Source organism: Epinephelus lanceolatus, chromosome 17, assembly GCF_041903045.1.
Source record: "Epinephelus lanceolatus isolate andai-2023 chromosome 17, ASM4190304v1, whole genome shotgun sequence".
Lineage (NCBI taxonomy): Eukaryota > Metazoa > Chordata > Actinopteri > Perciformes > Serranidae > Epinephelus > Epinephelus lanceolatus.
In genome coordinates, this window is record NC_135750.1 from 26631001 (window position 1) to 26646186 (window position 15186).

Sequence of the window (15186 nt, forward strand, 5' to 3'; positions counted from 1 at the left end):
CACCAACCAGCCACGCTTTATGCCAGTTAACCTCTCCAATTGTGCAGTCCAGTAAATTTGACCTCTAGGCAGAATCCTTGATTGTAAGCAGCATCTCAAATATGTGTTAGAGCAGGATTTTTTTTGTAATGTCTACTTCGCCCACAAAAATATCACAATTATAATTTTCTGCAACAGCAGCATTTCTTGCAGTCCCTTTAAGAAGCTGCAGCACACCCTGTGGTAGTGCATCAAAAATCACAGCATATTTCTTCGACGTGACTGGCCTTCCTCAATAGAAGTGAATGCACTGTGGACTGTGGAGGCGAAGCGAGACCCATCCAAGATGGCGGCCGGCTAGGACTTCGGCTCTAATGTCGTTATCAATATAGGCGCATGCTTTTTACGTCATCACCGAAGACCTTCCTTGTCCCTCGTGTCATAACATGGTCGACTCTGAGCCACAGTTACAGTCTATGCTCTGAGCTGACTCTTCTGGCAGTGACAGCAACCCACTGCTGAATTCAAAGCGTGAATCGAGGACTTCTTCGCCGCTGCCATGCCTCGCTACGAGCTGGCCCTGATCCTGAAGGCGATGCAGCGGCCGGAGATGGCGGCTGCTCTCCGGCGGACAGTGGAGACTTTGATGGAGCGAGGCGCGGTGGTGAGGGACTTGGAGAACCTGGGGGAGAGATTGCTGCCCTTCAAGATAACCAAACACAATCAGAGGCACACCCGGGGGGCTTACTTTCTGGTCGATTTCTACGCAGCCCCCAGCATCCTCACAGGGTTATTAGACCACTTGCATCGTGATGTGGACGTGGTGAGGCCCACTGTGCTGAAGAAGGACGACCAGGTCTCCAGTAGTAGCTGCTGTGGCCCCCAACAGTGATTGAATGTAAGGAATGGCTGATAAGGGTAAAGGTGGAAAAGCTACACTATGCATCTGTTTGAAACCAAGAGTATCAAACAACTCAATACATTTGCAAGGCTGTGACACCCAAGTTGTGCTGTTGTTGGTTAATGAATTGACAAAAACAGTAACTGGAGTTTATGAATTCACTGTCAGCTGACCAGCCAATTGACTAATCATTTCAGTGCACCCTAGGTTAATAAGAATGTAAATAAGTTAGTGGATTTGATCTAAAAATCTGTGAAATTGTAAGCTGTTGGTTAAAACCAGTTGAAGTGATGTACAAAACTACCACTACAGCCCCAATTCCAAAAAAGCTGGGACGCTATGTAAAACGTAAATAAAAACAGAATGCAATGATGTGAGAATCCTTTGCGACCTATATTCAATTGAGTACAGTGCAATGACACAATATTTAATGTTCAAACTGATTAACGTTTTTTTCTTTGTATATACACTCATTCTGAATTTGATGTCTGCAACACACAATATGGGAAAGTTGTTGAATGTAAACAGGTTATTGGTGAGTGACAGGTGATAGTATTATGACAGTCTGAAAGGGGCATCCTCAAAGGGCTCACTTGTTCACAAGCAAGGAGGGAGCAATATTCATTGCTTTGTCACAGTCACAGTTTAAGGACGCTTCTCAACACACAGTTATAAAGAATTTAGGGTTTCACCATATACAATCCATAACAAAACATTTCAAAGAATCTGGAAAAAAAACTTAGCATATAAGGGGCAAGGCTGAAAATCAACATTGAATTCCTGTGACCTTTCACTCAGGCAGTACTGCATTAAAAACCAACATGACTGTATAAACGATATTACCATATGGGCTTTGGAACTCTTTGGAAAATCATTGTCGGTAAACACAGCTCATTGCTGCATCTACAAATGCAAGTTAGGACTCTTCCATGCAAAGAGAAAGCCATTTATCAACAACATCCAGAAACACTGCTGACCTCTCTGGGCCCAAGCACATCTGAGGTGGACTGACACAAAGTGAAAAGTGTGTTGTGGTCTGACCAGTCCACATTTCAGATTGGCCTTCAAGCTAAAGAGGAAAAGGACAGTCCAGATTGTTACCAGCACAAAGTTGAAAAGCCAGCATCTGTGATGGTATGGGGTGGTGTAGTGGCCATGGCATGGCAAACTTGCTCATCTCTGAAGACACCATGAATGCTGAAGGGTACAAACAGGTTTTAAAACAAGATATGCTGCCAACCACAAACTGTCTTTTTCAGGGACATCCCTGCTTATTCCAGCAAGACAATTCAAAGCCACATTCTGCATGTGTTACAAAAGCTTGGCTTCATAGTAAAAGTGTGCAGGTACTAGACTTGCCTGCCCATAGTCCAGACCTGTCTCGCACTGAGCAAGTGAAGCACATTATGAAGCGCAAAATATGATGATGGCAACCCTGGACCGTTGAGCAGCTGAGGTTGTATATCAAGAATGGGATTTTTTTTTTTTTTTACTTTCCGTAATTTAACAGTTAGTGTCCTTTGCTCGCAAACGCTAACTGAGTGCTGTTAAAAGAAAATCAGAATCAGAAATACTTAATTGATCTCAGGGGGTAAATTGTATAACATTACAGTCACTCTGATGTAAAGCATATAGAATAACAAGAAAGTAGAAATAAAAAGTATGAACATATAAAGTATTTAAATATATAAAGATGAAAATATGTGCATTATGCTACAATGTTGACATTAGTATGTAAAATATTTAAAAATATAAAATGTGTATAATATGCTAAGTATGTGAGCGTGTTTAAAAATCTAAAAATATGTCCATTTTGCTACATTACAATGTATTAAACAAGTATGTAAAGTAGTAGAAATATAAAATGTGTATTATGCTACAATGTACAACACAACATATACATAAATAGAAATAAGAATAAAAAAAATAGAATACCAAATAATAATAATTCAGAATGAGTGTATGGTTTACCAATCTATGAGTTTGAACATTAAATATTTTGTCTTTATACTGTATTCAATTGAATATAAGTAAAACAAAAAGATTCACAAAACATTGCATTCTGATTTTACTTAGATTGTACACACCTTCCCAACTTTTTTAGACTTGGGTTTGTACTAGGCAACTACCAGATACTTATATTCCCTTTACTGATTTGTAGACACTGCCCTGCCTCATGACTGTGGTGTTCTGACTTTTAGTACGTGAAAGTCATCTTGGCCTTAAAGGACGTGAAAGGCACTTTTTCGGAAGAAGTGAATTGCTTATGTAAATAGTTAGAGTAACGAACTTGCTCAACAGTATAAGGTTTGAAGGTTGTGGCCGTCTTGTAGTTAACAGGCGAATAAAAAAGAAAATCAAGGATAAATCAGTAAAAACTAATTAACAAGAAGTTGCAGTACAAAGTGCCAAATACATTAATTTAGAAATTTGTCACCATTACATAGTTTGACCACTGAAAAACACTGCTTGTTGTTCAACTTAGTACATGCCACAAATCTTTAAGAAACACCTGTCATTGATCTTTATGAAAATGTTACTGGTATGTGTCTATCATAAAAAACAACCCTCAAATACTGATATTGCTATCATCCTCAAAAATTCAGTACTGGTCAGCTTTAAGACATGGTCAGTGTAACCTTACACTGACTTCATTAAATGTGTTCATGCAGTCAGTGCCCTTAACCTTCTGTTTATGGAGATCATGCTGTGCTGACTGTGCTCTAACTTAACCCTGTGTAATGGTTGTTTCCTTTTGTTTTACAGGTTTTTGCAGCTGAAAGCCAGAAGATGTACAGCGTGATGCTTCCCTCTTTGACCTTTTCCATAGTTGTTAACCTACATTTGTATGTTATGTCATAATAAAGTACTTTTTTCTATCATAGTTTCAAGTTTGTCTTGTGATCTTTTTTACATTTTAGACAATGCACTCCACATGGTGTTTAGTGGTTTATGCAGTTCTGCAGTTTTTAACTGGTTGAGCAAATATCCAGACTTGATCACTGCAGTCTGAGAAAACACTGTTCAGAAATAAGGAGCTATTACACTGCCACTGAGCTTCCAAACCGGGGTGAGTTGTCCTCATGGGATCAAATTAAACAACTGCCCCATTATTTTAAGAGATCAAGGTTGCTAATGTTTTTCAGGGACTTTTTCCAGCTTGTTTGTCTTAGCTGGAATGGCATTTGTGTAAGTTGGTCCACATTTGTTTGGCCATACCTAACTCCACTGTAATCACACCATGCATTTATGTCCTGGGAGCAGTTGAAACTTACAGTTGATTCTTGCTGTTTTTGTCTCTCTGTTAAGACACTGAGAAATAATATTTAAAGTGATAAGCTATACAGACACTACAGAAATAACTGCAAAATGAAAACCGTGGTGTTTAATATAAAAATAAAGCTGGAAAACATTCCCCCCAAAACATCACTAACCACTAAAGAATTATGAAAATAGACCTAGTTCACACTCCTGCTAAATATATGTGTGTTTGAATGTCTTTCAAGTACGTCTTGATCTTTACACTATGATCACATCAGTCACGCCGAGGCGGAGTCACATGTCTTGTCAGCTGACAATGAGACACCATAAAGGCATCAACAAGCCTCACCGTCTGCATTGCAGTGCTCACCGCTCTACAGCCGATTTCACCCTTCACTGAGACATACAAACAGTCCGACGAGCCGGAAAACAGCGGAGTCATGCTGCTCCTAACTCTGCTTTTCGTGACCTCAGGTAATATCAACACGTATGGGAATAAGATAATGCTGTTTTGTACGTCGTCCATACCATGGTGCACTTACATTAAAGGCTTTGTGGTTGTGTAACGTTAACTAGCTAAAAGCGTTTCAACATGAAACGCGGAAGCGTCTCGTGCGGCGTTTGCTGTGGTAAACAGTAACGTTAACGGTTACATATCGGCTAACATGCCGGTTCAAACAGTGTTAACTTATAAACAGATATTATGTGTTTGTCCTAATTAAATTAATTTGCCAAATCTGTTAAGTCAATTTTTATCGCTTGCCTTTGAGGTTTTAAGGCGTTATTGTTGGCCCGTAACAACTCGGCTAACATTAGCCTGCAAGCTAACGCTAGCTGGCTAGCTAGTTACATTTTGCCAACAACATTAGCCTGTTATCTTTAATTATGATTTTGAAAAGTACATGCTCTTGTAGATTATATAGGAATCATTAGCGTAAGGCTAGCTAAGGTACTTTAGCATCTAGCTAACACTTTTGAGATAATTTGCGTGTTGTTTATGTCGGTGTAGGTAAATGTTTTCTCATATGTTTCAAGGGCTGATCCGCCTCAATTTACATGCTTTAACTTGACAGTGTTCTATATGTGGTGCTTTATTGACCCTTTGTCTGGTTGTATGGGGAGGTTCAGATAGGAGCGTCCAAACCGGCGACTTTCATTTCAGTTTTTTAGTTGAAGGTCAGTCCAAGTTTCGGTTTTTGTTCCTCACATTATTTTTAATTTAGTGGTACCAGTATGTGTCTTCATGTGTACTTGTGCCACTAATAGCCTAGCTAACGTATCTTCATATTCAGACAAACTGGGTCAATGAAACCAACACTTAGCTAAGTTACTGCTGCCATGAAGCAATGTATAACATACGGACGACAAGGCTATTTATACAGTTACATATTGTTGACTTGGCTTCATGGCATTTGAAGTATGGATCTGAAATGAATGTCCCAGCTTGTTTCTTATCAGAGCACAAGCTGTGGTTCCTTGCAGTCTATTTGCAATATTGGTTTCTTTAAGTCGTGGTATTTGTGCTTTGTGTGTTTAGTGCTTATCACCAGGCTGACTCCTGGGTCAAAAATATTTTATGTAATGTCGTCTTTCTGCTTCCACATTCTTCCATGTGCATGTAATAAGCTTAGGGCTCAATCATATCGTTCAACAAGTTTTATGTATGCATGTGTAACCTTGCACACTTAAACTGTCTCAGAGGCAACTTGCTGTTGTTGAACAATGTAATCTGAATCCTGTTTATAGCCTTTTGTGCTTGCTGTGTCATGTGATGTTGATTCACTCACATTATGATGAGTTTTCTGTTTCAGAATCATGGCCACAGAAAGTGAGTCAGATATACGCCTGTACATGACATGGCACGGTCTGTTTTTGCTGACTTCTCGTAAACCTAGTGTTGGCTGTCTAACAGATGACTTGTTTTTCTGTTGTGGATGGTCATATAAGGCCAGTAGAAGTTTACAACACATTTTATCTTGCTGTGTATTGCCTTGTTAGCTGTAAACAATTTACAGTGCACAACCTCGTGTGCAGAGATGTCATCCATGTTGGTGCAGTCTGTCTGCTTGAGAACAGTTTGTTATTTTGTCTGACTGCTCATGTGACTCTGGTGGAAAGTGGGAGTGTCCTGCCTGCACTGTAACTCTGTTGGTATGAATAATGAGCCGGAAGGGTCTCACAGTGGTGTAACTCGGTGATATGAAGGTTTATCGGTGCAGCCTGACCTTTTTTGCCAGCTCCTGGTTGTTATCACCAAAGGCTCCACCTTGATTGGGCAGGCATTGCGTACTTGCTTATATTCTGAGTGAACTATTGGGTTTGAATTTGCTTTTATATCCAATTAATATATGTTAAGTCATAATTCCAAATGTAGTTAGGGCTTAGTTGATTAATGAGAGATGTAGCGATGGACTCTTTCTCAAGCAGGGTTTGGGAGGGCAGTAGTGAAAGCAGGAAACGGTTCTGCAAACTATTAGGTTCTTTCCCACATCAGTTTTTTCCACCTCAGTGAAATGGAGAACTGTAAACATTAACCTTTTTTTTTTTGCCTTGGCCTAAAATATACTGTCACTAAGTGCATACCACCATTTCCCACTTTTGCAACTGTGGTACATATTTGAATAATGAATTTCCCCTAAGGTGTTTCTTCTTGGTCTGCTGCTCTCTGGCTAGTTGGTTTTGGCAAGTTGGTGGAGGGAAATTGTGCCAGATTTAGAGGCATCTTCTAATGCAACTTAACATTTTAGCTAATAGGATTTTTTACACAACTGGCAGTTATAAAACAGTTAGTGTTTACAGCTTCACAGAGCAAGCCCACTGATCTATCTTGGCCCTCAACAACAGGCTCAAACAGGTGACTGAGGAGAACTTTTTTTATTGAAACGTCAATATGAATCTTTCTGTATGAAACTGCAAAATCATAGCTGCCGTTGTGAAAGTCCTAATTGATCCCAACAATGCGGAGTCAGTTTCAATACATTTGGGATCTTCAGTGTCAACTTTAAGTTGTTGATGTGGTAGCTCAGAGTCTTAATAAAATACTCAGAGATAAAAGTTTTTGTTCATTTTAAATAAAGTAGGTTCTTTTTAAATAAAACTCTACCTTTTGTCATCTGCAAAATATCTTAAACCGCATCTGGCGAGCTTTAGGGTGGCCTTTTCTTCATAATGTTTTTCATTAAACCTGCTGAGCAGTGTCACTGCTTGTGATTTGTTTTTGTTTTTTTAAATCCTCCTTTAATGGTTGGTGCAAATATGCCAGTCTTGGATTTCCTCATAGCATGATCACCAGGGAGATTAAGCAAAAGGTATGGCAGACTAGACTAAACTGCATTTTCTTGGGAGAGAACTGTGTCTAGATCAGTCGTTGTCAACTTTATCATGTCAAGTATCTCTAAATCAATACACATTACAGCACGCACCCCAGATCCGTCAGATGTGATTTAGACCAGAATCTTATAGTTGTCAACTACAGTTAAGGAAATAACTGTGGAGGAAGTGAAACCTTTGATTGGGCTGGTCACTTTATGACTCTTGCTCACATTGGGCTTACTTCTATGGTGAATTAAATTGTAGAAAATTATATTCCCCATTTTCTTTCCCCCTTTTTATGTGGACCCCCTGGAACTCCCTCAAGGACCCCTGGGGATGGCCAGACCCCTGATTGAGAACCACTGGTCTAGATAACTTAACTTAAACTGTCTACTGTAGAAAGCTAGAGAGCAGGAAAAAACCCAAACCAATAGGTGCAGTGCCTCCTAGAGGAATAAACGAAACATTTTATTCTGCAGATTTAAAGACTGTTTCTGCTTGTGTCTTATTTTCCTCTTCAAACAGCAATAACATATCCAGGGATACAGTTTTTGTCATGTGTCTCCTTTCTCAAAGAGGTATGACATTGGACTTTTTGTTTATTTTGCAGCTGTTGCGACCCCTCTGCTGGGCACTGAGCAGTGTGCTCGTGGACCCCCCTACTGGTGTCAGAATGTAAAGACGGCGTCTCTGTGTGGAGCTGTGACTCACTGCCAGCAGAATGTCTGGAACAAACCCCAGATGGTGAGACTCATTTGCATTTCTGTTTCTATGACAGTGACAAGTGCCATTCATATTCTGTTGTTTGTTCAGAAAAATTTTATTAAAATGCGTCATTAGCAGAAGGCACATGCTCATCCTTATTAAACTTCTGTGCATTTCTTTTTTGTGTTCAAGATATTCTGAACACTTGGAAATCAGTGGGACATTTTTATTCACACACCCAATTGTTCTGTTTCAGAAATCAGTGCCATGTGACCTGTGTAAAGAGGTGTTGACTGTGGTGGAGCAGCTACTGAAAGACAATGACACTGAGGTAAGATTAAAACATTGCAAATTAGCAACTGATGCGACCACGTACACGAATGCATCCCCCAGTTGCGACACCAATTGCAGTGAACACAATTGCACATCTTCATGTACACACACACCTACACTTACCTCAGTGCCAAATTTTTAGCCTCCTTGGGTGGCTAAACTTTTGTGGAAGGACCAATCCAACAGAGCAAGCTATAGAGCTGCTGATCACAGCCAAAATTTCCCTTTGTGTTCAGATAAACAAATACGTTGTCTTCAACTATACCAAGAATTTAACGCTCCTTTTGTAAGACGTCTGAGTATTTGTCTGATTGCAGGCTGAGGTTCTTGGCTACCTGGAGAAGGCCTGCCAGCTCATCCCCGATCAAGGTCTGACCGCAGAGTGCAAGGAGATCGTGGATAACTACTATCCCATCCTCATGGGAATCATTAAAGGAGAACTGGTGAGCACTGTCCTCCTGTTTGTCTCAATCTCAGCATATTTTCAGTTTGAATATGGATCATAAACTTGTGGTTTAAGCCCAGGGTTGCAACATTTAACCAAAAAATGTAGTTTAGGCACACCACAAGTTCACATTTTAATAGTGCCTTTATGGGGTTTACATTTAAACCTTAATGAGATGCTTTCAAATAAAACATGTTTTGCCAGTGATCTTATTGAAACATTTTGGAGATTTGGTTTCTGATCAGTTTATCATTTGGCTTCATCTAAGACTCTGAATGGTCTTTCTGCCCCTCAGTGTCAAAAATGGAAAAGAGAAGTATCTGTGAGCAAAGTGCAGGGAGCAGAATAAGGGCTATTGATGGGGAAGTGATTCCAAGTCTAAATGGGAACAGAGTCATCATTGTGTAATACTAAACCTCATGACCGGGAGCTTTTGGAGTCGTTTCTTTGTTTCAACTCTCACCTGCTACAACCGCTTTTGAGAATAGAAGAGACATTTTGTTAGATCCTATAAAAATGGAACATGACCTCTCAAGATAGTGTGGCCAAGTTTGATTTCCTTTTAAACCATGTGTGTCATCCAGACTTAAAAGCTAGGGGTTCTTTAAGTATTTTACCTGTGCTTACAGCTAACCTATACACAAGACCTTTAAAATAAAGCACTCCGCTACAAAGTAGCTATAAATATGTGCCTTGTTTTTTAAATAACTTCAGAGTTGTTGTTTTTTTTTTGTTTTTTTTTTTTTAGGAGGATCCCGGTGTGGTGTGTGCAGCCATGGGGCTGTGTCAGTCTCAGCAGGTGGCTCTGGCTAAGGTTCAGGCCCAGGAGCAGCTTGTGTCCAATGAAATCCCTCAGGTGGACCTTGCTCAGAAAGTGTCTCCCTTCCTCCTCAATGTGCCCCAACTCCTCTATCCTCAGGCTAGCTCCAAGCAGGAGGCCCCGAAACAAGAGAAGCAGGTATCCTGTTAAACTCCCGTCAGTGTTCTTAACATGTTGTTGATGAGTATTGTCTTAATTTGACCTTGAATCTTCACTTCCTCATAGACAAATGAAGACGTGTGCCAGGACTGCATCAAGTTCCTGACTGATGCTCAGGCGGAAGCCAAGAAAAACACCTCATTTATTGACTCTCTCATTGAGAATATTGAGAACCAGTGTGACCTGTTGGGACCAGGCTTGTCTGAAATGGTAAGAGACCTACGGGAGTGGAGGAAGTTTGACTAAGTGCATATTTTTCTTTGTCAACAAAAAGTGCTGTATGTGTATATATGTATTTTTCCCTCATTGCAGTGCAAGCAGTATGTTGGCCAGTACGGTGAACTGGTTGTGCAGCAGCTCATGTCCATGGTGAGTGTTCACCCTCCCTCTTCATGTGCCCCAGTGATTTAAAAAGTAGTTCAGTAAAACCTTTTTGTGTTTGTATATTTAAGCCACATTGTAACATAAATGGTCATTATCCTCTAATAATCAATGGCAAGCATAATCATCAAACTAATGAGTCTGATCATTTGTATGTTTTGGTAGTGCTAAGCTCATATTCAGTCTTGCAGCACTACCTGGCCTGCTGCCCTCAGTTTATTCACATCTTTAAATCGCTTTCTGTCTTTCTTTTAATTTATTTTTCTTGTTTTTTTTTTTGTTTTTTTTTTTTGCCCTGTATTCTGTCTTTACGTTTCTCCCCTCCATTCATGTTGTCCTGCTCTGTTTTCTCCTGCTCTGGGTTTTGTGTGCTGCTCCCCAGGAACAGGTAGGTCTGTCTGTGTTCAGCTTGTAGCTTCCTAACCCCTTAGCTCTCGCTTCTTGTGCTGTCCACTCCTGGCACTGCACACCTAACCCTGCTGGGATGCATGTAAATGATAATCTAATCAAAATTGAGATTACATTACTTAACCTGAATACTCTGCTTGTGTGGCTGATGAGTTGACACCTAAATGGCTGTTGTAATACTGCAGTGAGGGGCCACATCAGGATTCTGTCCTGTTTCTTCACATCAAATGAGCATACAGTGCTGTCATATTAAAGTATGCTTGGATGCTAGTTTAAACAAAGAGATGCACTGGTCTTTACTAACCCTGAAGTAGCCTTACCCCCCAAAAAAGCACCACCTTTTATTGTACTTCGTAAGGTGGTTCAACACTGGCTGATGTTAATGGATGCCTGTGAGCTAGAGAAGTAAACATTTTTTTGTCCGTATGGGTCTGCATTGCTGTGTGTTTGGTACCAGTAAAAGAGAGCTGTGTTAGGCGTTTTTTTTTTTTTTTTGTTTGTTTTTTTTGGTAGCATAGAAACTTGCATATTGCATGGGTGGTAATGTAGTGGAATGATATGCAGATTACAGACACATGGTTTATGTTAACAGCATGCAATAAGGCACTGTGTGTAGACCATCAGCTGTGTATCCAAAATGAACTGTCTGTTTCCTCTCTCAGCAACCCAAGGACATCTGTGCCCACGCTGGCTTCTGTACTGAAATGAAGAAGTCCATTCCCATGCTGAAGCTGCAGGCTGCCATGACTGTACCTGCTGCCAAGGCTATCCCCGCTGCCAAGGCTGTACCTGCTCTCAAGCTTTTCCCTGCCACCAAGGTCGAGTCTGTCACTGCTAAGTCTTCTAAGGTAAGTCATAGCGGGCACCTGACTTCTGACTTTTGTCAGCACTGTTTTCTTTGTACATGCACATAAGACATTGCCTCTTTGTGTTTCAGCCCATGGTGCGTGTCCGTGATTCCCCAAAGTGTGCCATTTGTGAGTTTGTGATGAAACAGTTGGAGGCTATGTTGGAGGATCAGAAAACAGAGGTGGGATGTGTGCTTCTTGATGTTTCTAATATGGCCGTAAAAATAAACTCTGCAAAACTGCTGCCAACACATTTAGTTTGACACAACTCTACTTTTTAGCTAATCCATTTGTCTCTGTCGTAGGAGGAGGTGGTTCAAGCTGTGGAGAAGGTGTGCACATATCTGCCCAATTCTCTGAGTGCCCAGTGTAAGGACCTGATTGAGACTTACGGCCAGGCCATTATTGAGCTGCTGGTGCAGCAGGCTGACCCCAAGACTGTCTGCACAGTGTTGGCACTCTGCAATGACGCCAGCCGCGCCTTTGTCCGTAAGTTCACCCTTCACAGCACACTAAATGTAAATGTTCACTCTGGTGGCAACAGATGTTTTGCAAGTCATATTAGGAATGTTACGAATTTACAGTTTCACTTGATGATAAAACTGGAGGCACAAGAACAAGATTACAAAGTAAATGATTGTGAATATTCGCACTAAAATTATGTAGATGACATAGAAATGATTGGTTCAAACTGCAGAAAACACAGGATATGTTGTTGAATTGTTTATTTCTCTATGAAGAATATTAACCATAATCCTATTAGTCTTTTACCAGAATCTTGCAACATAATGTGCTCCATTGTTACTGTAACCACAGTTAATGTTTTGCTGTTAAGTCAAGCTACTGTTTTTCAGTATTGTCCAGTGCTGTACTGCTTATTTTTACTGTTTAGTTGGCCTTATTATAAGCAGGCCATGTCGTGTATGTGTGAACTCTAAAATCAAACTTTAAAAAAAAAAAATAAATTAAAAAAATTGCTCTTTAAGGTGAGAGGTCTTATTGTATTGTCTTGTTTTATTTGCCTCTGTGAAGCCACACTTGTGTAATAAAGTGTTGTCTAATTCTTCCTAGCTGCACTCGACCAGGCTCGCTTTAAGGCTGGCGACTTCTGCAAGGTGTGCAAGATGGCAGTCACTTACATCGATGGTATTCTGGAGAACAACGCAACAGAGGAAGAGATTGAGGAGGCTGTGAGGAAAGTATGCCGCTTCCTGCCTGACTCCTTCCAGAGCGAGGTGAGAAGTTGTAGTTTGATCCCCTTACCATGTGTAACTTTTAATAAGCCTTGTATTAACCTCTGTGTGTCTGTGTCAACAGTGTGACCAGATGATTCAACAATACGAACCAATGCTCATCGAGCTGCTTGTCCAGATGCTCGACCCAGACTTCGTGTGCATGGTAATTGATTGTGCCACTTATTTTTGTTATAAATTTTTGGTAGTGAACAGTAAGTGGGATATTTGGTTTGCACTAGCCCAGTCTAGTATCTGAGCTGTGTGTTTTGTGTGCAACAGAAATTGGGAGCCTGTCCCGAAGCTGTGCGCAGGCTGCTCGGAACAGAGCAGTGCATCTGGGGACCTACATACTGGTGTAAGAACATGCTGACAGCAACCCAATGTGATGTGAGTAGTTCCGTCATTTTCACTTTCAAACATGTATTCTGGTAATGAAATGTAGATGTTATATAAAAGGTATAAATCTTTTTAAAGGAATACTTCACCCACAAAATGCTAATTCGTATACAAGTTACTCTCCCAGTGTTACCCTGAGATGAACACTTTGTTTTCTCACATGCCTCCACAGTGAACGAAGATTAAAAAGAGGGGGGAAAAAAAATCTTGATGAATTTAAGTAATCTATTTTATCAAGTTGCTGTGAGCTGTAAATTCAGCACTTAAGGCGATAGCAGAAGATAACGTTATCTCAGAAACTGACCAGGCAAAACCTCTCTTCCTCCACGCTGCTGCCTCAATCCCACTCAGACCTACCCTGGGTCTGGGTGCCTGAACTGGAGAGCAGCGTGAAAGCAAGGACTGCTAACTCTGTAGCTAAATCTGGAGACCGAAACTTCCCCAGAACCACACTTGCTGACAAAACACAAAACCAAAAAAAAAAAAGCTGCCTTACTTGAAGACTTTCAGGGGGCCGCCCCAAGCTCTCAAACAAATCTTGCAGTGTAATTCAAGTCTCATTTATCCAGTCGTATGCTCAGTACTTCCTAAACGCATGCATTTTTGCTAAAGCCTTACTATTTAACAGTTTCATGTACACAGTCTTGCATACTACAGACATGTAGCATGCGGTGGCAACTCATAAAATGCAAGCAGAGTTCAAACGTGCGTGCCTGTCCTGCCGTGCTATGCGTATGCATAAGTGTTTTGTGAATTGTTTATTTACTGTGGAGGCATGCAAGAAAAGTTTCCTTCACAAATTCAGCATAATGCGGCGTGAGTTAATTGATATACAAATGGTTATCTTTTGGGTGAAGTATTCTTGAAAGGCTATGACATAGTAATTAATGCATAGTTGATAACCCTTAACCGTATTGTACTTCACAACTGATCCCTTAAACCTGATAAGTAAACTCTATTTCATACAGGTTTGCTTTGAGAGACCAGTCTAACCACTTGTTTCTGTCTTTCAGGCCGTGGCTCACTGCAGACGCCACGTGTGGGTATAGAGGAAGAGGAAGCGCTAACTGATCTGTAGGGAATTCAAACAAATAATGTAGTGCTGCTTCCAACTTTTAATTTTTGTCCCATTTTCCTTTTTTAATGGACTCAAATGACTTAAATGCAGTTTGTGTAAATTAACATTGATATTTTGAATGATGTCATGGTGGAAAGGGACTGGACTTATTTTTTTCTGGGGGGTGGGGCAGGGGAGGAGTAATGAGGTGTATAGCGGCCTACAGCTCAGTCTGTTAGCACTTCACTGAGCAGAAGTCACGAAGCATCACTGTTGGGCTTTACTTAGCTTTGTTGCTAGTTGGGTGTGATGTATGTAAAAACACAAATTAAAAGTTTCACATGTTGTATAGTGTTGACACAGCATCAGACAGCTGCTGTTGAGACCCCCCCCCCCCCCCCCCCCGCACCTGTATTTGACTCCTCCTCCCTGGAGGAACTGATTGCAAACGGGAGAGACCGCTCAGTGTGTTACAATTGGCTGCTATTACTTTTAGCAGTATGTCTGATCCTTATATTGCCTTTATATTTTGTGGAGAGAAAATGTGTGTTCTTGTTTTAAGGAGCTGATATGGAGGTAATTGGTTTCAGAGTGTGCCTCCCACTCACCTCCCATTGTTTGTGCTCTTCCTACTGTTTGTAAATCACTGTTTCTAACGTACAAAGAGCATCTTGAATTCGATCGTTGTCTGCCTCGATCCCAGCGCCAACTGTCAGTTGGTCTGTAAAATTTTTAACAATTAAAGTGATCCCAATCCACCTGGTTTATTTTGTTTCTTCCGTTGTAAACTGAATTTAGGTCAGTATTTTTTATCAAGCTTGTCGTAAAAACCTGCTGCCTCCTTGTTTATTACAGGGTGCTCACTTCTGCTAGTAGGAAACCAAATTTTGTGCAACCTCAGCAGTCAGTCATGTCTGTGTCATTTAAAGAACTCTTATTGATAGTA

The 15186-nt window shown here is 40.6% G+C and overlaps 2 protein-coding genes across 2 annotated transcripts; both read left to right on the forward strand.

Annotated features, from left to right (window-relative positions):
* Positions 1-404: 404 nt before the first annotated feature.
* mrps6 (mitochondrial ribosomal protein S6) lies at positions 405-3764 on the forward strand. The gene is made up of 2 exons (XM_033612837.2): positions 405-877; positions 3647-3764. Exon 1 carries the CDS (start codon positions 539-541, stop codon positions 869-871), a length of 333 nt encoding a protein of 110 aa, XP_033468728.2. The 5' UTR covers positions 405-538; the 3' UTR covers positions 872-877; positions 3647-3764.
* Positions 3765-4451: 687 nt separating this feature from the next.
* On the forward strand, positions 4452-14998 carry psap (prosaposin). Its single transcript, XM_033613231.2, has 14 exons — positions 4452-4615; positions 8064-8197; positions 8415-8489; positions 8809-8934; positions 9685-9894; positions 9982-10125; positions 10228-10284; positions 11367-11552; positions 11642-11734; positions 11858-12041; positions 12624-12787; positions 12870-12950; positions 13067-13174; positions 14197-14998. Exons 1-14 carry the CDS (start codon positions 4582-4584, stop codon positions 14230-14232), a joined length of 1632 nt encoding a protein of 543 aa, XP_033469122.2. The 5' UTR covers positions 4452-4581; the 3' UTR covers positions 14233-14998.
* Positions 14999-15186: the final 188 nt, after the last annotated feature.